The sequence below is a fragment of the Carcharhinus amblyrhynchos genome, chromosome 11 (genome assembly GCF_965287045.1).
Source record: "Carcharhinus amblyrhynchos chromosome 11, sCarAmb.v2.hapA, whole genome shotgun sequence".
NCBI lineage: Eukaryota > Metazoa > Chordata > Chondrichthyes > Carcharhiniformes > Carcharhinidae > Carcharhinus > Carcharhinus amblyrhynchos.
In genome coordinates, this window is record NC_137334.1 from 27,935,571 (window position 1) to 27,958,673 (window position 23,103).

At 41.8% G+C, this 23,103-nt stretch overlaps 1 protein-coding gene across 1 annotated transcript in view; it reads left to right on the forward strand.

Moving 5' to 3' along the window:
* pgap1 (post-GPI attachment to proteins inositol deacylase 1) overlaps positions 1-23,103 on the forward strand; it is a 189,298-nt gene that overhangs the window by 162,765 nt on the left and 3,430 nt on the right. Inside the window, exon 28 of the mRNA XM_080198351.1 lies at positions 12,962-13,142. Coding sequence (XP_080054477.1) covers positions 12,962-13,142 — 181 coding nt within the window. The remainder of the gene's footprint in view (positions 1-12,961; positions 13,143-23,103) is intronic.

Below are 23,103 nucleotides of genomic sequence, written 5' to 3' on the forward strand. Positions count from 1 at the left end.
ATCAGAGTGGGATGGAAAAGTAAAATGACAAGTGACCGGAGGCTCAAGGCCATACTTATGGACTGAACAGAGGTGTTCAGCAAGCAACCATCAATCTGCAGTTAGTCTCCCCATGTAGAAGAGACCACATTGTGAACAACAAATATGGTATTCTAAATTGAAGGAAGTACAAATTAATTGGCGTTTAACCTGGTGCCAGGACAGTAAGAGACAAGGTAAAAAGACAAGTGTTGCATTCCCTAAACTTGCAAAGAAAGGTGTTGTGAGAAGGAGATGGGGTTTGGGGGGTGGGTGGGTGTAGGGGAATGTCAGCAAGGCAGCTCAAAGAACAGGACTGTACCTTTTTATTCAGCATTCAACAATTTTTTGCATTCAAATTTTTACTTCAGTAATTTTACAGCATAATCAAAATTCGCATTTTTTGTACAAGTCCTGGTATTGATTCCATTGTTGTCATTTACACTTCTAATCCCATTTTTATTGTTTCTTCACTTGTCTATTACCATCAGCTTTTGCTGTACCTTGTTACCCTTATCTTGTACCGTTATCCCTTTTGTCAGTTAATCAATCCTCACTTCCACCACATCACAGAATTCCCCTTTTGCTCTTGCCTTTTCTCCTTTTCCTGCATTTGTACTTGCTTAAAACCTGTTACAACTTTAACCTTTGCCAGTTCTGAAAGGGTATGAACCTGAAACGTCAACTCTGTTTTTCTCTCCACAGGTGGTGGCAGACCTGCTGAGTGTTTCCACATTTTCTGTTTTTATAAATCTTGACTGAAGCTTACAATATTAGATGTGCTGAAAGCCCAGTCCACAAACTTCAACTTTCCTGTCAAATTATTCCACTAAAAGCTAAGTCTTTAATGGTTCACTATAGATTAGAGGAATGTTGGTAGGGTCATTTTGGCTTGAGGGAATTCTGTAAATTAAACAATCTGCAATGGGAGGCAACAGTATGGGAGTCACAAGAGTGATAATGTTGGGGGAAAAACAGGGCTCTAAAATTATACCTTGAGATTCCAGCATGCAAAAGCAAAATGTTCTTCTGAAATACTTCTTTCTATTTCTACTATTTTAGAACATAGAAAAGCTACAGCACAGACAGGCCTTTGCACCGGTGATATCCCTACCTACTAGGCTTACCTATAACCCTCAATTCTATTAAGTCCCATGTACTCATCCAGAAGTCTCTTAAAAGACCCGATCGAATTTGCCTCCACCACCACCAACGGCAGCCGATTCCACTCACTCACCACTCTGAGTGAAAAACTTACCCCTGATATCTCCTCTGTACCTACTCCCCAGCATCTTAAACCTGTGTCCTCTCGTAGCAACCATTCCAGCCCGGGGAAAAAGCCTCTGAGAATCCACCCAATCTGTACCCCTCAACATCTTATACACTTCTATCAGGTCACCTCTCATCCTTTGTCTCTCTAAGGAGAAAAGACTGAGCTCCCTCAACCTATCCTCATAAGGCATGCCACCCAATCCAGGCAATATCCTTGTAAATCTCTACACCCTTTCAATAGCTTCCACATCCCTCCTGTAATGAGGCGACCAGAACTGAGCACAGTACTCCAAGAGGGATCTGACCAGGGTCTTATAAAGCTGCAGCATTATCTCCCGACTCCTAAACTCAATCCCTCGATAATTTTAATAAGTCATTCAACATTATAATGCATCTACTAAAATAACAGGCAGAAGAATTTCAGATGACTGTATTTGGCTTTTGTATGCTACTCTCCAATGCCATAATTTGAAGACTGAGGCATTTTACAACTTGAGAGTGTTGCTTGAAGTGACTTTAGATAGTTTTGGACATCAATTGAAAGCATAATAAAATTTGGAAGACTTTCCCCTGTGTTAACAATACAACGTACTTTGTGTAAAATAGAGTCATGTTATCTTTGCTCTTGCATCCTGTCCTTGTGATGCAAGTTATGTAAGATAGATTTTGAGAATGTAATATTTGCAATGTTATTCTATGAAACAGGAACAGAAGTATTAATGATGTGCACAAGAAATATCAAAATTTGACAAATGTCTATGATATATTTGAAACTATATTATAAATGTTTTAAAGTTTAAGTATTATGATACCCCACAAAATATTCTCTAAAATTGAGTTTTCGCATTTCTGTGTGTTTTCTTGCCTGTGTTGAGCTCTTTATTTACCTCTGGTGGTGAGGATGGGCATTAACCTACTCTCAGATTCCACCAGTCCTACTCAGCAAGTGCTCAAGGTACAGATGAGATATGCACAATGACTACTTCTTCCTCTGTTCTGCCGTGTCATCTCTAACCATGTACTCACATGTGCAACTGACAGCTAATATTATGATGTTTGGAAAATAATTAAGGCATCATAAGCTATACACCTATTAAAAGAATAAAAATCAACATTGGATCAGTGCTAATATTTTGCTACTATGTGTCATATGATACAGGTATTTTACAAAAAATGCAAAAGACATCCAAAAGCAGAAATTAGGAAATTTCTTGCTCCTGAACATTGGGGAATTTCATTTAACTCATGGTTTCATCAAGTTGAATCCATTCTACTTACTGGTCTGATTGAAATTAGAAACTCATTATGCTGAGAATCTCAGGTTGGTCGGGAAGTCTAATGACTCCATGCTGCATGATAGCATCTTAGTCCACTGTGCTACCAGATCATCCACACTTCTTTTAGTGATTTTGATTTTTTTCAAAATCAACTGGGCATATTCCATAACTTCTTAGAGAATGCAGTGTCGTTCCTACTGAGAACAGTTTCTGAAACAACTGGCACCATCTCATTCTAAAAGTTTTGAACTTTTATTGCACAACTTATATTTAGAAAATGGCAGCTTCACATTTGGATGAAATGTAAAGTCATGAACTTCTACCCATTTTACCGATATCCAACTGGGGGAAAAGAGCAACCCTATTGTCATCACAACCTGTAGCTGACACTTGCACCAAAGTATCAATCAACTGGCCAAACATCTACAGGGTTTAAAGTCAGTGCATAAGTTTACATGTGCTTTGACAGTAATATCACTTTTGTGACTTACTGAGACACAGATTTGCAATGGAACCAGTTCCCTGTGCTTTAATCATTTAAAAGGATATTTGTGAAACTTATGTGATGGAAACATTTTTGTAATCTATTTAGTGATGTAAACTATGTTAGTTTTGGAATAAAGTTGTGTCAGTAATGTTTGCAAGGTTTATACAATCTAATGATGTACAGTTTCTAACTGTAATATGTTTTGTGTGTGGACAATCAGTTGTGATATTAGTGCATATTTAACCAAAAGTCAGTAATGCCATTTTTAAGTATTAAATCTAATTTGAAAACATGGATTCTTGCATTGTATTTAATATTGTTTCATTTTATAACTGGCTTAAAATCAGAAGACATTCCGCAAAGCTCCAGCAAGATATTGTTTCTGAAGAGATTTCAGTAAAGCTGAATTTTACTGACATATATTCATTGAGCTGATGGGATGAAATGTGACTTTACTCAGTGGGTGCAAACTTTGAGTCACAATAAATCACATTTTTCTATTAAAACACCTACACAAGCACACAAAAAAGCATGTTTTGTCCATTTTTTTTCATGATTTTAATTACTCTGGTGTTAACCAAAAATCATAACTTTCCATTTGCAGTCAGTGGCAAAGGGACAGAGCTCACTACTGATACAGAAATAGCAGCTCACAAAGATTTAGCGAGTTCCATAATATCCATTTTGATGTGACTTCAATCTGGTACCATCTAAGGGAATTTGTGGCGTCCAGAAATAGTGAACAAATGACGAAGCTGAACAGCATATCAGATTAAAGAATTCTCAGACAACTAACCAGACTGTAAAGATATCAGGTTGTCTTTCATTTTTCAATCATTTTACAGAAAGCAAATTAAAGGTGCGTTGGCTCCACTAAATTCTCCCTCAGTGTGGCAACTAGGGGATTTTCACAGTAACTTCATTGCAATTTTAACATAAGCCTATTTGTGATACTAATAAATAAACTTAAACTTTAATATACAAGTGGCTTACGGTTGAAAGTGAAGTGACATAATGTTTCTCAATAGTGAACATGATGTGCAAAAGTTGAAATTCATACCACATCATTGATTTTGTGTTGATTCTATCATGAAGACTGCAACAATGCACCCACCATGGAGGGGCAGGGTATTCCTGTTAGCAATTTTAACATCCTTTTTGGTTACAAATATTCAGTTCCTCAGCTTGGAAGGCAGTTGGCAGCATATCAAAAAATATCAAGGAAATCCGGAGCCACTTTACAAAGAGAAAACTATTTTTTGTTTAGAAAGGCTTGGATTTATATTGTACCTTTCACAATCTCAAGATGGCCTGAAGCACTTTAAAATAGTTTTCTAATGTAAGAAATGCAGCAACCAAGTGATACACAGCAAGGCCCTACGAACAGTAATATGACGATAACCGGATAATATGTTTTCATGTTCTTAATTGAGGATAATTATTGGTAAGTACATGATCAGAATTTTGCACAGAATCTTTTATTTCCTTTGAAAGGACAGATAGGCCTTTGATTTAATGTTTTGTCTGAAGGACAGCATCATCAGTGGTGCAGCAGGCCTTCAGTACTGCTCAGATATTAGTCGATTTTCTGCTCAAGTTCTGGGAGTGGGATATGAACTCATGAACTTTCAACTCAGGTGAAAGTGCTACCACCAGGCCACTTTCATCAGTCTAATGATGAAAGAGTTATTGTGCTGTCTCAAACTGGAATAGTGTAAACAGGAAATAAAAATTGGCTTTTGATAGCAAAATAGCATTGATTTTTCTTTATGTTGAGCAAGTAGCCAATACAGAAAACTGATGAATCTGCATTTTTGATAAGAATCCAATGGTTTCATAGAACATTACAGCACAGTACTGGCCCTTCGGCCCTCGATGTTGCGCCGACCAGTGGAACCAATCTAATGACCCTCTAACCTAAACTATTCCAATGTTATCCATATGCCTATCCCCTGACCATTTGAATGCCCTTAAAGTTGGCAAGTCCACAACTGCTGCAGGCAGGGCATTCCATGACCTTACTACCCTCTGAGTAAAGAACCTACTTCTGACATCTGTCCTATAATTACCACCCCTTAATTTAAAGCTATGTCCCCTTGTGTTAGCCATCACCATCTGAGGTAAAAGGCTCTCACTGTCCACCCTATCCAATCCTTTGAACATTTTGTATGCCTCAATCAGGTCACCTCGTAACCTTCTCTCCAATGAAAATAACCTCAATTCCCTCAGCCTTTCCTCATAAGTCCTTCCCACCATACCAGGCAACATCCTGGTAAACCTCCTCTGCACCCTTTCCAATGCCTCCACATCTTTCTTATAATGTGCTGACCAGAACTGTACACAATACTCCAAGTACAGCCGCACCAGAGTTTTGTACAGTTGTAACATGACGTTTCCTTTGTGATTGGGTTGTGTTCAGTAAACAAAGCCAAGTTATGTGGTTAGAGCACACCTGTTTTTGAAATTGTGATGAGTAAGCAGACTGGAGAATTAAATTAATTTATTATTTAAATTAGTTAACCCATGAGGGGATCAATGAAAGGAGACTAAGTAATGTGTGTAACATCTATGAGAAGAAACATTTAATTTGGCATTGAAAAACATAGCTTAATTTTATTCAGATTTCAGCTTTTGGAATTACAATTTTAACAGTGGTGGGTAAGACCATCCTCAAACATTGCATTTGGACGTTGATAAGAAATTGTCACACAAAAGCCTGGTGTATAAAGCACAAACTGAAGATATATTTACCTTTATGGATGGTATAGCGTACAGATTTATGTTTCTGGAAGAAGGAGGTGGCGCTCTTCAAAGTAGAATGATATACTTGTTTATCAGATAGAATTTGGCACATCAAGCTTAAAGTACTTTCTCAAAGTAAGCAGGTATTGTTACTGGAGCCAGATTTATGCAATTGTTGAAATTCTGCTCCCTGTTGAGTTCTTCTAGGTTGATTAAAAATCAAAGTTTTGAAGCAGGACCAAATAGCATTGTCTGTTGTTTATAGATTTTCAGGTAATGCATCTGCCTCTTGACAGCATCCAAGAGAATAAGATGACAAGGGAAGTCATTAACTTTCCTTGTTGTTTACACTGTACATTTAACACCAATTAATTGGAAATCTGCTTGAAAGACAGTATGTTCTCAGGCTCTGATTATTAAACAAATCACATTCAATAAGGTTACTCTAGTAGAAATTATGAAATAAAAATGGCATTACACAGAATACCCACTTTCTAAATAGCTATATACTGATTGGTGTAAGTGGCAAAATTACATTCAACAATAATGGAAGTAGGACAGTGGATTCAACAAATGTTGGGATGATAATTTTCTGTTGAATAAAAAATATTTTCCAGTATGACTCAAAGATTCAGAGTGGAATCTCAACAGAATAGACCTACTCGCAGCAAGGAAACAGTAGCAGTTGGGAAACCTATTTGTAGTTGAAATGGACTTTGTTGTGGCTTATTAAATCAGGTTGATATTAGCACCTCACTTCCAACTTTTCCAACCAGAGAAGTTTGTCAGGCTGGCCCACCAAATCTAAAAGGGAGTTATTTCTAGTTAACGTTACCCTGGCAGAGGCTAAACAAAACATTGATTCTTGAGGCTTCAGCCACCTTTGGAATGGAAAGGAGACATAGGAAGATTGGTCTCTTCCTGCACCCCTTCCCCCTCCTCCTGGTCTCTTTTTTATCCGGACTTCCTGCTGCAGAACCCAAGAGACCAAAGTGAGGTGGCTAGCCTCTAGTGACTGTCACATTAGCAGTGCATTCCCAAACGTTTCTCTGGAAAGGATGACTTATTCCACGAGATTGTAGATGTTCAGCAATGATCTGCTGTAGAAGTCTAAGATTTCAAGACACTGGCGCTCATATATGTTGAAAGCTAATCTTCAGCTTGTAGATCTTGTGTTGGGGGCCTTGCATCCTTTGAAGTTCATCTATATGTCTATCCTCTCCATCCTGTGGAGTAACAAGTGGCTGAGGAAAAGGCAAGTGCAAGTGTTTGATGTCGTTCCTGATATTTTTTGTGCTCTATTCCTATATTTCCTCATCAAGGATGCAAATTAAAGCTTCAGAAGCTGCCCCCATATGTTGATGAAGGCTAGCAGAAGGCAGGGGCAGATCAAGACAACTCAAATGCCAGAGAAATGAACTTCCAAGATGTTGTCAAGTATTAAGAACACGTTGAGAAGAAGTGCTTTAAGCACCAGCCTCTCACATAGGCATGGCTTGGAGCTCTTCAGTATCACTTTCTGAAGGCTTCCACCTTTCAGGTTCACTGAAGAAGTACTCTCCACTCTGCCATCAGCTCATTGACTCTGGCTGGATATAGAGAGCTCTGGAAATTTGTGCATCAGCTGTTACAGTTAGAATGCATGGTTAAGTTCAAGACTTGCCCAACAGCTGCATGGGGCCTCCCCACTCACCTGACTGCAGTGTTTCTGTAGTGTAGTGATTATATTTGTCTCAGTTGCGAAAGTTCCCTGGTTCAAAAGCAAGCAGGAGCATTTCCCCATTCGCCTCAATCCTGGCCAAGTCAAACCTGGAAGAGGGAGGCATTAAGTTGGGGAAACAATCTGACATCAGTTTCAGGAATTTACACCCATAGCTGCACTTGTATTGGCCTCACCCTGGCTGTTAAAAATCTGTCCTTAGGATCTAAGTTCTATTAACAGTTAGATGATCTATTTTATTGGCTTGTTAATAGTACCAATGACATATTTGTCTGTTTTGTCCTTTAATTTTGACAGATCTCTATGAAGAATGTATTATTTTCACCTTGCAGTGCGCAGAAAGGCATTCATGCTTCAATGAAAGTAAGGATGTAAGAACTCCACTTAAAGAAGGAGCAGAACATTAAAGACCAAATTATTTAGAGTTACTTTTGTGTACCTCCTAGCAGCAGGTTATCATAGAATCCTTACAGTGCAGAAGGAGGCCATTTGAAAGAGCCTCTTACCCAGGCCCTGCCCTTACCCCTGTAGCCCCACACATTTACCACATGCTGCCATGTATTACAACATAGTGCAAGTTTTAGACAGGATACAACAGGGCAAAACTATTGATAAACTCATATAACTGATATGTGTTGTTTAGTGTTTGTAATTATGTGGCTTTTCTACCTATAATTCCATAGATATTGGTTTAATTGTACTTCAAATTAAATGATGTGCAAGTAAGAATGGAAATAACAAATGTTTCTCACATAGAGTATAATATCTTAATATGCTATTTTAGGATTCAGATGTTATATTCCATGATTCAATATCCTATTTATACACCCAAATGCTGAGAAACCAAAGTTAGTATTATTGTTTATAAATCTGCATTCAGGTTTCAAGCTTAAAACTGCCCAGAATTTCTACCTATCGTAGTGTACCAAAGAATTGTTAGTGATCAGAGTTTTAGAGCCACTTGTACAGCTGTGCAAGGCTGAGATTACTTCAGAACAATGAATACATGATGGTATGATTACAGCCTCAAAAGAAATAGATGCCCTAATAATTTCCCCATTTTTATTGGTTACATTTTCCCATGGCATGTGAACAGAACCCTCTTAAGAATTTTGACAACAGGACTGAACTACAAGTGATCTATTTTTTCCTTGTTATTTAACATCAGGCACATACCCTAACAATGTCAATACCAATTCTGATAATAAAAGTTATCCTTTTCAAACCTACACATCAGAGATTACGGAGGATTGCATTTTGTTTCATTGAATTATCTGTTAATGATACATAATTACCCAAAATTGGAGTGTGTGCATTTAATGTCAGCGGACTAAACAAATATTTGGATGAACATAATCTATTTAATAAAGTAGACTGGTGTTCTATGGTATGGTTCAAAGATTTAACTTCTCTGAATCAGAGTCTTCCTCCAGAGGAGCAATTACTGTTTGGTTAAAAAATGTCATTCTCATTGCTGTCAATAGAATGAAAATATTTGAAATGATTCAGTTTAATGGTGTCACATCACATGCTCTCTCTACTAAGGTTCAGCTTGAGGTTCATTGAAATAATGAAGCGTTCGATAGCTTGTTCAAGTGGTAAGATGCAAAGTTTGTTTAATAGCAAGGCATCAGGAGATAAAACCTGAGTCATCTAAGGTGTTGAATCTAATGAACTGTTCAAGTTAAAGGTAAGTACATGTATGTACATGTTCCTCATATATTTGTAAAATATATAAGGTATAATATATATATATATACATGCTGCTTTAGCCATATGTTAATAAGCAATTTTCATAGGAGCTTTGGTAAAGGATTTGTCAAATTGAAAGAAACAAACTAATGGCTTTGTTCAAGGACCGGACATTCTTAATAAAGTCTAGAAAGAGAAAGATCTTATCTCTCAGTAAATCTTTGCAGTTTCTCGTTAGACTTTGACATCCTTTCCTTGAAGTGCCCAGAATTGGTGACACATACGCCAACTGAAGACTTATCAAGTTTTACGAGCATTTAGGATAATTTCCCTGCTTTTGTTTTCTATGGCCTGAATTTTAACTACCAGGTGGGAAGTGCAGAGTTTGGGTAATTCCCCACTCTACAAACTTAACCCAGGAGAATGTGCCACTAGTAATAGGCTGATATGATTCTCATCCCCATTCTCCTGCCTTCTCCCTGTAACCCTTGATCCACTTATTGATCAAGAACCTATCTATCTCTGTCTTAAAGATACTCAATGACTTGGCCTCCATAACTCTCTGTGGCAGTGAGTTCCACGGATTCACCACCCTCTGACTGAAGAAATTCTTCCTCATCTCAGTATTAAAAGAGTGTCATTTCATTTACGTTGTGCCCTTGAGTTCTAGTCTCTTCCACTAATGGAAACATCCTCTCCATGTGCACTTTATCGAAACCTCTCAGTATTCTGTAAGTTTCAATTAGGTCACCCCTCGTCCTTCTAAACTCCATCAAGTACAAACCCACATTCCCCAACTGTTCGTCACATGACAAACCCTTCACTCCTGGGATCATTCTTGTGAACCTCTTCTGGACCCCTACCAAGGTCAGCACATCCTTTCTTAGGAATGGGGCCCAAAACTGCTCAAAATTTTTCAAATGAGGTCTGTCCAGTACCTTGTAGAGCCTCAGCAGTCCACCTTTGCTCTTGTATTCTAGCCCTCCAGAAATGAATGCTAACATTGAATTTGCCTTCCTAGCTGCCAGCTGAACCTGCATGTTAACCTTAAGACAGTCCTGAATCAGGACTCCCAAGTTCCTTTGTGCTCCAGATTTCCAAAGCCTTTCCTCATTTAGAAAATAGTGTATGCCTCTATTCTTCCTACCAATGTGCATAACCTCACACTTTCCCACATTGCATTCCATCTGCCACTTCTTTGCCCACCTCCTAGTCTGTCCAAGTCATTTTGCAGTCTCCCCACTTTCTCAACATTACCTGTCCCTCTACATATCTTTGTATCAGCTGCAAATTTAGCAACCATGCCCTCAGTTCCATCTTCCAGATTATTAACATATAAAGTGGAAAGTTGTGGTCCCAACACTGGAACACCACTAGTCACCAGTTGCTATCCTGAAAAGGACACCGTTATCCCCATTCTTTGCCTTCTGTCTGTCACTCAATCTTCTTTCCATGCCAGTACCTTGTTTCTAACATCATTGACTCTTAGCTTATTTAGCAGCCTCCTGTGAGGCACCTTGTCAAAGGCTTTCTGGAAATCCAAATAAATAATGTCCGCTCGCTCTCCTTTGTCTAACTTCTTCATTTCTTCTTCAAAGAATTCAAACAGATTTGATAAAATGACCTCCCTTTGATGAAGCCATGCTGACTCGGCCCTATTTTACCATGCATTTCCAAGTACTCTGTAATTTCATCCTTAATGTTGGACTCCAAGATCTTAACCACGACACAGTCAGATTAACTGGTTTATAATTTCCCATCTTCTGCCTCTCTCCCTTCTTAAACAGGGGTGTTGCATTAGCTTTTTCGTCTTCTGGGACCTTCCCTGACAGTGAGAAGTCTCACAATACCAGGTTAAAGTCCAACATGTTTATTTGGTAGCACAAGCCACTGGCTTTCAGAGCGCTGCTCCTTCATCAGGTGAGTAGGATTTCAGTTCACAAACAGGGCATATAAAGACACAAACTCAATTTACAAAATAATGGTTGGAATACGAGTCTTTATAATAATCAAGTCTTAAAGATACAGACAATGTGAGTGAAAAGAGGGTTAAGCGCAGGTTGTGGTTAAGCACAGGTTATGTTCCCTGATTCCAGTGATTCCTGAAAGATCACCACCAATGCCTCCACAATCTGCTCAGCTATCCCCTTCAGAACCCTGGGATGTAGTCAATCTGATCTGGGTGATTTATCCACCTTTAGACCTTTCAACTTCCCTTGCACCTTCTCCTTTGTGATGGCCACTACATTTACCCCTGCCTCCTGACTCTTGAAGTTCTGGTATGTTACTAGCGTCTTCCATCATGAAGACTGATACAAAGTACCCATTCAGTTCCTATGCCATTTCTTTGTTCCCATTGCTACTTCTCCAGCGTCATTTTCCAACAGTCCAATGTCCATTCTTGTCTCTCCCTCTTACCTTTTATATATCTAAAAAAACTCTTGCTTTTTTTTATATTATTAGCTGCTTATCCTCCTATTCCATCTTCTCCACCCTTATTGTTTTTATAGTTGCCTTCTGCTTGCTTTTAAAGGCTTCCTAATCCTCTGGCTTCCCACTGTTCCTCACAGGGCCCTATTTACCATTTTGATTCTAAATCTGGGAGTGCTTCAGATCTTACTTTTAGGCCCATTCTCACTCACATATGCACTCTGCCCGCAAAAATAGCAATTCCAAATTGCGCTGCACAAGCCTGTGGGCCACATCTCTCCTGGGCCGGATAATGCCTCCCCCTGGCCTTAACAGACATTGTGCCATCCCCACAACATTACTGACACCCTTATTCCCCACGCCCCCCCACCACCCAGATTGATTGCGGCCCCCTTCCCTCCTTCCCCCACGGATCTCAGGCAGAGTGGCAGTGGGCCTCCTTTCCACCCTCACCAATTTCAGGCAGAGTGGCAGCAGACCCTTCCACCTCCACTCATATCAAACAGAGAGATCCACCCTCCTCCCCACCCCGGACCCCCGGCACAAGGCCCCCAACTCCTCCAGGCTCCGATAGCTGTGTGACACCCCCCTCTCTCTTCCCTGTCCCCAGTCATTGAAAGAAGTCTCACAACATCAGGTTAAGGTCCAACAGGTTTATTTGGTAGCAAAAGCCACTAGCTTTTGGAGCACTGCTCCTTCATCAGGTAAGTAGGAGTTCTGTTCACAAACAGGGCATATAAAGACACCAGAGTGACTCAATCATTGAGCTACTGATCCATCTCCGCCCACCCCCCCCCCAAAACAATTAGCACACCTGCAAGTGCTCACTTGCCTTCTCCTAAATGCTAACAAGCAAACTGCATGGAACTTGCTGGAATGCTCTGCCAAACTGTCTGAAGCTGCTCTGCCCTAATGAGGGGCAGCTCCATAAAAAACTCGAAGATATACGGGGAGGTAGGCATTCCAAGACAATGTGTGCATGACCAGTGCCACCCCCTCTCCCATTTTTCTGAGGGCGACCTGGGGAGGCTACTAGATGCAGCAGAGGTGAGGCAGAAGCAGATATGAGAGTGACCTCTAAGGAGCATCTTTACAGCTTCATGAATGGGATGGGAATAGAGGCATATGGTTCCTGGAATGATAGCGGGTTACAAATCAGATGAGTAGCCTGGTCGCCGCAGGCTTGGAGGGCCGAAGGGCCTGTTCCTGTGATGCAATTTTCTTTGTGCTTTATTTTATGTTCAGTGGAGAAATGTGAATCACATGTTTTGCATCCGGATTCCTCTCTCTCCCTTGCACTTAACTTTGTATTCCGTGTTGCAGGAACATATCTGGATACCCTGGGGCCTTCTGGAATACAGCCCCTCCTGTAACTTCCACCCATCCTGGTCAGGGCAGCTCGGACAAGTACTCAGACGATATGGGTAAAGGAATCTCTGAGGGTGGCACTGTTTTGGTGTCAGCTTCCACCTCACAACTCACCATCCCAGATACTGACACATTGGTGGGTCTAGTTAGTGGTGAGGCTTCTGGGTCACACTCGGGTGAGCACAACACACCTGCTGATGTATATTGAGTGGAGGAGGAAATGTCTGAGGCCTCTGGCATGTGGGGGCCTACAGGATGCAAGGACTCAGCTGGCCCCAGGATACAAGCTGGGCCTCTGAGATCACTTCTCCCTCAGCCGCTGGAGATGCAGCACACAGCCAGGGAATGCCGGAGAGGCTGATGGCTGCACTGGGCCAACTGCGAGGCTGTTGGAAGGAGTCACAATGCTTTCAGGCAGACTAGCTGTTGGCTATCTTGCATGGTTCCCAGGCCAACACTGCAAGAGTGGCATCTGCAGTGGAAAGCCTGGGGCAGGGGATCCTCACCATGAGTGGCAGGTTCCAAGTGATGGCCGAGTCACAGCAGGCCACAGCAGAGAGACTGAACAGGCTTCTCGAGATTCTGCGGCCCATGGCTGAGAGGCTCGAGAGTTTGCAGGAGACCCAGTGGGACAGTGCTGAGACACTGCAGGCTATGGCAGCAGTCCTCGAGAATGTGGCCCAGTCACAGAGGGTCATGGTGAGGGTTGTAAAGCTTGGCCCAGTCTCAGAGGGCACTTTCTGGGGTCATTGAGAGGTGGCCCCCGATTCAAGTGGCCACTGCAGAGGGCTCGACCACCATGGGTAGGACACAGGTAGTCCTCTGGGATTGGCAGGGCCAGATGACGCAGGAACTTCTGGAGCTCACTGCAGAAGCACCACTGTCCCATGGAGTGACCCAGGGCCAGGAACCCCAAGGGAGGAGGAAGGGCTCGAGTCCACGCTGGGGCAATCCAGCCAGGAGACTGTGGCTGTGGCTACACCTCCTGATTCCCCCTTTCCTGACACTGGGGCATCTCAGGGGCAGCAGGATGAAGAGACTGTCATGAAAATATCCCAGACAACAGGAAGCTGGCCAGGGTCTCAATGTCCAGGGCCTCCAGAGGACAGCCACTACGTGCATCACAGACCATGGGATATGGTAGTCAGCTGGCCCCTGCACCTCTCATATACATTCTGGGGAGTCACTGAAATGTAGTGGGAAACCATGTAAGGTTAGGAAATTGTAGTTGCACAAAGATGGCACGGGTGAAAGCCTGCACTAATTAGATAGATCTTTAAGCACCTTAATATTTTCTGTTCACAAGCTTCTATTTTAGAACTTAGTTATACACCTTTATTGCAATTATTAAAGGTTTTTTCACCACCCACCTGAGACTAATTTGTTTCAGATTTGTCTCAAATTGAAATCTTCCGTTGATGACCGCTGGAGCAATGCTTCATGTTGATGTCAGTTGGGGAGGCCCTTCAATGCTCAGTCACTGAGAAAAGGAAGCCATTGGTTCCCCAGAACCCACAAGCAATTCCCTCCTCTCCCCCACCCCACCCATCCCCAGGGCCCTGTTTGGGCATTTCAGATCCCATACCCACTACACACACATGGGCCCAGCTGCCAGCGTGTATGCGGAGCTCACGTAAGAGTCAGACTAGTTTGCAGCAGAGTGTCATCATCGTGGTGCTTAGTGAGTTGTCATCACCCTCCTGCCTGCCAAAATACTTGCTAACACAGCGTACCCAGGCCCACCACTCTGGTGTGACAATATTGCAGGAGACAGAAGAATAGAAGTGGGGGGAATGGAACCCACAGACCCAAGCCCCTAGCAACTGAACCACCTGGTGATCAGGGCCTCCCTAGCTGCCCTCACATGCCTCATTTGAGCTGCCAGCCCTCCAGCGCCTGGTGCTCTTCCTCCTCTTCCCCAGCGATGTCCAACTGGCCAGCCGCCACATCCTCCATCTCTTCCTCCTCCAATAGGTCACTTCTCTGCAGAGCCAGGTTATGCAAGGCACAGCATACAACCACAATGTGGGAAGAGATCAGAGGGCTGTTACGTAGTGTCCCGCCAGAGCAGTCCAGGCACCGGAATCTCATTTTAAGGAGCCCAATGCACCTCTCCACTATCACGCAGGTGGCTAAATGGGCCTCATTGTAGCACGTCTCTACCTCAGTCACAGGCCTCCATACAAGCATCATCGACCATGTCCGAAGCGGGTAACCCATTTCACCCACAAGCCACCCCCACAGCCGGGGCTCCTCCTCAAATGCCTCCGGGATGCCAGAACTCCTGACAATGAAGTTGTCATGGACGCTGCCTGGGTGTCTCGCACAGATGTGCATAATGTTCATATTATGGTCACACACTAGTTGAACATTCTAGTCAGGGAGTGAAACCCCTTTCTGTTAATGAATCTTGGTGGATTCTGTAGGGGGGCGTCTTGAGGGCGACATGCGTGCAGTCAATGGCCCCTGTATGTTAGGCATCCCTGCAATTGCTGCGAACCCTGCCGCCCGGGCTTCCTGATGGGGCCTGGCCCAGGTTAAATTTGATTTACTGCCCAGCCCGGGCATGCAGGGCTTCTTGACACAGGTGTGCACGACTGATTGGGAGATATCATATACATCTCCGCTAGGGATCTGGAAGGAACCAGTCGCATTAAAGTTCAGAGTGGCCATCAATTTGACAGCCACTGAGAGTGGGTGACCCCCCCCTCCCCCTCCCCCTCCCCCTCCCCCTCCCGCCCCAAAGTGCCAGGTCCTGGAACAGGTGGCACAAGTGTTGCACTGTCTCCTTTTGGAGACGGAGACATTGGCGGCACACGGTGTCTGACATCAGTTCAAATGACACTCGTGCATGGAACTGCCAGGTTCTTTGCTACCTCTTTCTCCTACACCCCCTCTCTGGGCAAATGGCGGTCACTACCTCTCTCTGGTGGTCATCTCCCTCTACTCGTGCAAGTGGTAAGGCCTAGGCCTCCTGTGCCCGCAATTCTTCCTCCTGCTCCTCAGCTCCAGCAGCAACCAAATGAAGAGCAACATCTTGTCACTCTGAAGTGAGGGTTGTGGAGGGGGAGTGTTTGGAAGTGGAGAGGAACACATGTAGAGATGAAGGAACGCTGCTCACCCCTAGCCCATCAACAGTCACTGTCCATACTGCCCATTCCCCTAGCCATATGCTCCCCAAAATCACAGCTCCTCGAAACGTTGAAAGGCTGCAGCAGTGCAATTTGCAAGAGCTTTGTGCACATCCTTCAGTTGGAAGCATGCTGAGTTCACCAGGACCTAGCAGCACCACAAGATCCAAGGTCAGTGCTGAGACCCAGGTCTGTGTTGCAAATTGGACATCGGAAACCCTGCTGAGCAAAGCCCCCCCCCCCCCCCCCCCCACATTGGCAGAGCCCCCACTTACCCAAGAAAGAAAATGATCACAACGAGAGGACACCCATAAGCAGCAGAGAGCTGTCAGATGTTATGCACGTATCTCCTCACTAACCCTTACTGATGGATTGCCCAAATCAGATTGTTATAGAGCATTTCTGTTTCGTGCCAATTCCAGATTGGTGAACGTGGTGGTAAAGGCAGAAGTTCAGTTAAAGTTGGGCATGCAGACTATTAAGTCAATTTAAATGCATGCAAATGCATTTAAATGGTCGTCGCACCCGTTTCAGGCATTGTCCCAATCGTGTCCATTTTTGGGCCTTGGTAAAGGGGGACCTGGCACGGGGCTGGACCTGGCACGGAGGTGGGCGTGGATCACGCTACTCGCCTCATGCCTGACTTTACCAAATTTTTGTGCCTGAAAAAGGGCACAACTTGATGGTAAAATCAGGCCCACAGTATACTCTTTACGTTTATGCTATCCCTAACTTCCCTTGGCAGCCATGGTTGCCTCATCCTCCCCCTAGCATGCTTCCTCTTCCTTGGAATGAATTTACATTGCGCCTTTTAAATTATCCCCAAAAACTCCTGCCCATGTTGTTCCACAGTCTTTGCTGCTGGGCTCCCTTTCCAATCAAATTCAGCCTGCTTTTCCTTCATGGCCTAGTAGTTTCCTTTACTCAATTGTAGCACCATTGTATCCGATTCCAACATCTCTTTCTCAAACTATCATATTGTGGTCAGTGCCCCTTCAGGGTTCCTTCAGCTTAAGTTCCTTGATCAGGTCTGCCTCATTATACGTCACCAGATCCAGAAGTGCTTATTCCCTGGTGGGCTTGAGCACAAACTGCTCCAAAAAACCATCCTGTAGATATTCCACAAACTCTTTATCTTGGGATCCACTAGCAACTTGATTTTCCCAGTCCACCCACATATTGAAATCCCCCATGATTACTGTATTATTACCTCTCTAACATGCCTTTTCCATCTCCTGAGTTTCTTTCTGTCCAACATCCTGACTACTGCTAGGGAGCCTGTACATAACCTTAATCAGGGTCTTTTTCCCTTTGCGATTCCTATGGTATGCTTTTTGAATCTACTGCCAAAGCAGGTGAACTCTCAATTGTTTCTTTTGAGGAGGCTGCTGTGTTTGCTGCTGAAAAGCAGAATTTGTAACTTTATCTCACTGAACCCTCAATGAGAAGCAATGTTTATCCCTGGTGACCATAGAGTTGTTCAGAGACAATATTGTGATTCCATAGCGAATCACAGTGCTGGACCATCAGTTGAGTCTACTAGTTCAGTTGAAAGTGAGTTGATGCTCACACTTCAATCTTATCAAAAAATCTTCCTCCTACTAAAGTTGTCCTTCAGCACAGAAGTAGAGGCCAAAATCTACAACTGAAGAATCATATACAAAAATTTTGTCTCAGTTTAGTTCTAGAGATTTATCGCATTGCTGAAGATCGTGTTGTTTATCTTCCTACACTGGCACAGTCATCCTATTACCTACAGTGGGGCAGTCTCATGTGGCAATTTTACCACGACCTACAGAATGTAAAAGTAGTTTCCTAAGTATAGTGGGGAAGTCGTATCTTCATTTTCTGTAATGTCTACAGAAACTGTGCCATTCTTCTGCTCATCGTTCAGATTTATTCAAATCTCAGATATTGAATACCCTTTTCATCCTCAATGCAGCAGTGAAATTAATTTAAGTCAAAGGTATTTCACCTTCTCGGGCCTTTCTCCAGGTATCCACAGTGTCCTCCCAGAGTGTTGAGAACACTGTGAAAGATTGAATCCTTTATAACAATGACTAGGGGGAGGGAAGAGCAGGAGTAGGATTTTGATGGAATCTGTAACAATAAAGGAGATTACAAAAGTTTGAAAAAATGATGTAAATAGTTAAAAAATCATTAAATATTGTTATTAATAAGATTGAGCTTTTACTTGGGGGAGATGAAACATAATGGATTAATAGTTATGATAATGAGATAATGATGTTGTCACAATGATGGACAGAAAAAAAACAGAATTACATAGGAAAATGATAGATTTTAAATAAGACCTGAGTTATATATTTTGAAATGGACACAAGCTCAAAAGATGATGGAGAAAGACAATTAGCCACAGGCGGGAATAGCTGCAGGATCATTCTCTAAAAGACAGTGGAACTCCTCCCCATTTCCAGACATGGTTATGTCTAAAAGCATCCAGAGACTTGATTATCATCTCTAGTAAAGATGAAGTGGCATTACAATCATCACATCTCAAAAGATCAGATGTGTAGTGTCCAGACAGAATTGTGGATTTGCCATCCATTTGGAATATACAAACAATTTGTTAAAAGCCAGCTGAAAAGGCTACCCTCGGGTCTGTCTATATGTGCTCTGTGAGGGTAAACAGCTGGAAGATTTTTCATACTTAAGGTGTGTGCCACAGTAACAGAAGCAACCAACTTCAAAACAGCCATTTTTGCAAGTAAATATCAAATTTCTCTCTTTGACTGATGGAATAGTCTGTACAAAAGAGAGATGTATACTTACCTCGTAGCTTATCATGAATATCATGTAAAAAAAGCAGTTTTGAAGAATCCTCCCTGAGTCAAATCTAAGTCACTCATGAATAGAGGGAAACCTTCCCAGTGTGGATTAGGCCACAAAATACACTGCAAAAAATAGTAAATGCATTTCAAAACGTAATTTATCGATTGTAAAACACTTGTCAACACTTTGAAAAGGTGACATCTGCTTTAATAATTGTACATTTTGAACTGCTGGCTCTCAGGTCTCAGATTTGCTCTTCCTTAAAGTAACAGAAATACTTGCAGAGTTTGAATTGAAGCTGATAAAAATGTGGGACTGACTTTCAGACACACCACTAAAATCAAGATCAGTCTCTTTAGCAGTATGAAGCGACATTATCAGTCTGGCAGTCAAAAATGGAGAAAGTTGAAACAGACAAGAGGATGAAGCTAGGCAAAAAGACAGTTTATCATTTTATTTCAAAAAGTTTGACATATTGAATAATGCATGAATGCCCTCATCCACCAAAAGCATGGATGAATTATCTGATGACTTAGACTTGCCAGTGACCAGAGATACCACATTGCCTGAAAAAGTGGAACAGGAAGCGGACTCTGAAATGACCAGATATTGCTGATTCTTCTGTTGAAATGAGGAATGAAGACCGTCTTATGGCCAAAATCTGTTCCATTGGGTATGATAGAATATTTTGTACTAAGTAAACCAGAAAACATAGGTAATATGCAAAATCTGAGAAAGAGTTGAAATTGGAGGCCATAAACAGTTTAGAAGTCTTCATAAGCCCCATTTTCTGAAGGTGAAGACAAATGAGATGACGGAAATTAGAAATTGATTTTTTTTGGGAAACATCTAAGACAGTCCACTGTTATGTTTGCAAATTATTCCCTAGCCCTAATAAAGGGAAAGAAGCGTTCGCTGCAGCTACTTTAACTGGAGAAATGTTGGAACAGATATTGCTGACCATAAAACTTTCAAAATTTCATATTAAAGCTACAGGTGCATTTGTTCATCGGATATCTGATTCTTCCAGATCAGTTATCTTGAAGAATTGATTCTGTATTATTGACTCAGTTTGAAAATCAGTATTCTTACTGGAGAAAAGTGCTGAGATATGTTGTTGCTACAATCAAACTTCTTTGGGACATTAATTTTAAGACATGAGACTAGCAATGGTGAAGTTATACAGTTGATTTCTTTGTTATGTCTAACTACAATCCCATACTTCTAAGTGTCTGGAGCCAACTAGTTTAGAAAGCATTACAAATTTAGGTTTGGACTTCAAAAATTTTCATGGGCAGATATAGCAGGAAAATATTCAGTTCTTCAAGCAAGATTGAATAATGCAAGCCCCTGTGTGAGGTTATCCACTTTGGCAGAAATAATAGTAGGAGGGATTATTATTTAAAAGGTGAAAAGCTGCAGCATGCTATGGTGCAGAGGGACCTGGAGGTCCTTGTGCACAAGTTGCAAAAACCCAGTCTGCAGGTGCAGCAGGTGATCAAGAAGGCAAATGGAATGTTGGCCTTTATAGCGAGGGAGATAGAATATAAAAGTAGGGAGGTCTTGCTGCAACTGTACAGGGTACTGGTGAGGCCACAGCTGGAGTACTGTGTGCAGTTTTGGTCGCCGCACTTGCGGAAAGATATATTGGCCTTGGAGGGAGTGCAGAGGAAGTTCACTAGGCTGATACCAGAGATGAGGGGGTTAGACAATGAAGAGAGACTAAGTAGACTGGGTCTGTACTCGTTGGAGTTTAGAAGGATGAGGGGGGATCTTATAGAGACTTATAAGATAATGAAGGGGATAGATAGGGTAGAGGTAGGGAAATTCTTCCCACTTAGAAAGGATAGCAGGACTAGAGGGCACAGCCTCAAGATAAGGGGCGGGGCAGTTTAGATCGGAGTTGAGGAAGAACTTCTTCACTCAAAGAGTGGTGAATCTCTGGAATTCTCTGCCCATTGAAGTGGTGGAGGCTACCTCGCTAAATATATTTAAGTCACGGGTAGATAGGTTTTTTGACAGACAGGGGAATTAAGGGTTATGGGAAGAAAGCGGGAAAGTGGAACTGATCCACTTCAGATCAGCCATGATCTTACTGAATGGCGGGGCAGGCTCGAAGGGCTAGATGGCCTACTCCTGCTCCTACTTCTTATGTTCTTACGTTCTGTGAATTATTCATCCCATATTCCAATCATTCCTTGAATTTAATCTGCAATACTGCAGCTGAATCCTATGAAAGAGCTGGACTTTTTTTTAACTTAGTTTAAAACATGTATTGCATTGCATAGTATTGTACTATATTGCATGGTATTGTATTACTTGTTACATTTCATTGTGTTGTATATTTATTGTACATTGTGTTGTTTTGCATTATACTGTACCTTGAATTGTACAATGTATTACACTGTATTGTACATTGTGTTTCATTGTTTTGTATTGTACATTTATTGCAATTGCATTGTATTGTACATTGCCTAGTAAGGTACATATAAAAGTAGGGAGGTCTTGCTGCAGCTGTATAGGGCATTGGTGAGGCCGCAGCTGGAGTACTGTGTGCAGTTTTGGGCGCCGCACCTGTGCAAAGATATTTTGGCCTTGGAGGGAGTGCAGAGGAGGTTTACTAGGCTGATACCGGAGTTGAGGGGGTTGAACTATGAGGAGAGGCTGAATAAACTAGGCTTGTACTCGTTGGAGTTTAGAAGAATGAGGGGAGATCTCATTGAGACGTATAAGATGATGAATGGGATGGATAGGATAGAGGTGGAGAGACTCTTCCCACTGAAAAAAGACAGTAGGACTAGGGGGCACAGCCTCAAGATAAAGGGGGGGCGTTTTAGAACGGAGTTGAGGAGGAACTTCTTCACTCAAAGGGTGGTGAATCTCTGGAATTCTCTACCCATTGAAGTGGTGGAGGCTGCCTCGCTAAATATTTTCAAGAAGTGGGTTGATGGGTTTTTGATAAGAGAGGGGATTAAGGGTTATGGGGAGAGGGCCGGAAAGTGGAACTGAGCCACGACAGATCAGCCATGATCTTATTGAATGGCGGGGCAGGCTCGAAGGGCCAGATGGCCTACTCCTGCTCCTATTTCTTATGTTCTTATGTTCTTACATTGCATTGTATGGTACGTTGTATTGCACTGTATTGTATTGCATTGTGTTGTATATTGCATTGTATTTTGCATTACATTATACATTGTATTGTATATTCCATTGTACATTTTAACACATTACATTGTATTGTACATTGTATTTTATTGTGCATTCTAATGTCTGTTGCATTTCCTTGCACTATATTATTCATTGCATTATATTATGCATTGTATTATATTTTACATTGCAGTTCACAGGACATTATATTGTATATTCAATTGTATATGGCATTGCCTTGCACATTCTATTGTCTACTGCTTTCTATTACACATCTTATTAGATATTACATTGCATTGCACATTCTATTGTATATTGCATCTTATTGTAAATTGCACAAGAATGTAATGTATTGTCTGCTGAGCCGGGCAGTTATCGGTGGTCTTGAATGGGACCTTTCGCATAGATTTAATTGATGAAGTGATTTCTGTAACATTTAAAGACTGAACATTGATCGGAGGAAAGGAACAGAACAGAGTCTATGTTCAGATTCCCAGTAGCATATTCCTGATCAGGACTTGAAAGACTATTTCTGAAACAATGCTCCCATTTATTTGTTCCCAAATGTTTTTATAAGCAGTAAAGTCCATTTATTGATATAATCCACAGCACATTTTGTTGTACAGAACAGCAATACACAAATGAATACATTGTGTTAGTAACATCTTGGCATTCCGCCGATTAAAATTCCCATTGCGTTCTTGATACCCGACAGAGAATTAACCATTTATTAATATTACGAGGAACTGAAAAGCAAGAGAAAACTTTGTAATCAGATGCGTTGGGATATAAGTAATTGTTCGGACTCTCAAGTAACACTCATACAGCGTACACGAGAAATAGTTACAGCGGCTTATCATTAAATCAGTTATCCAGCAAAACGAGGGAAATGATTTAGATCCAGCAACAGGCTGTGTGTCGCACAAAGCTGAAACTATGTTATCTTTTTCTGCAAAATTCCTGGAAGATGAATCAGAACATGACTGTGCAATGTATAAGTTTCACATATAATGCAATGTAATATATAAT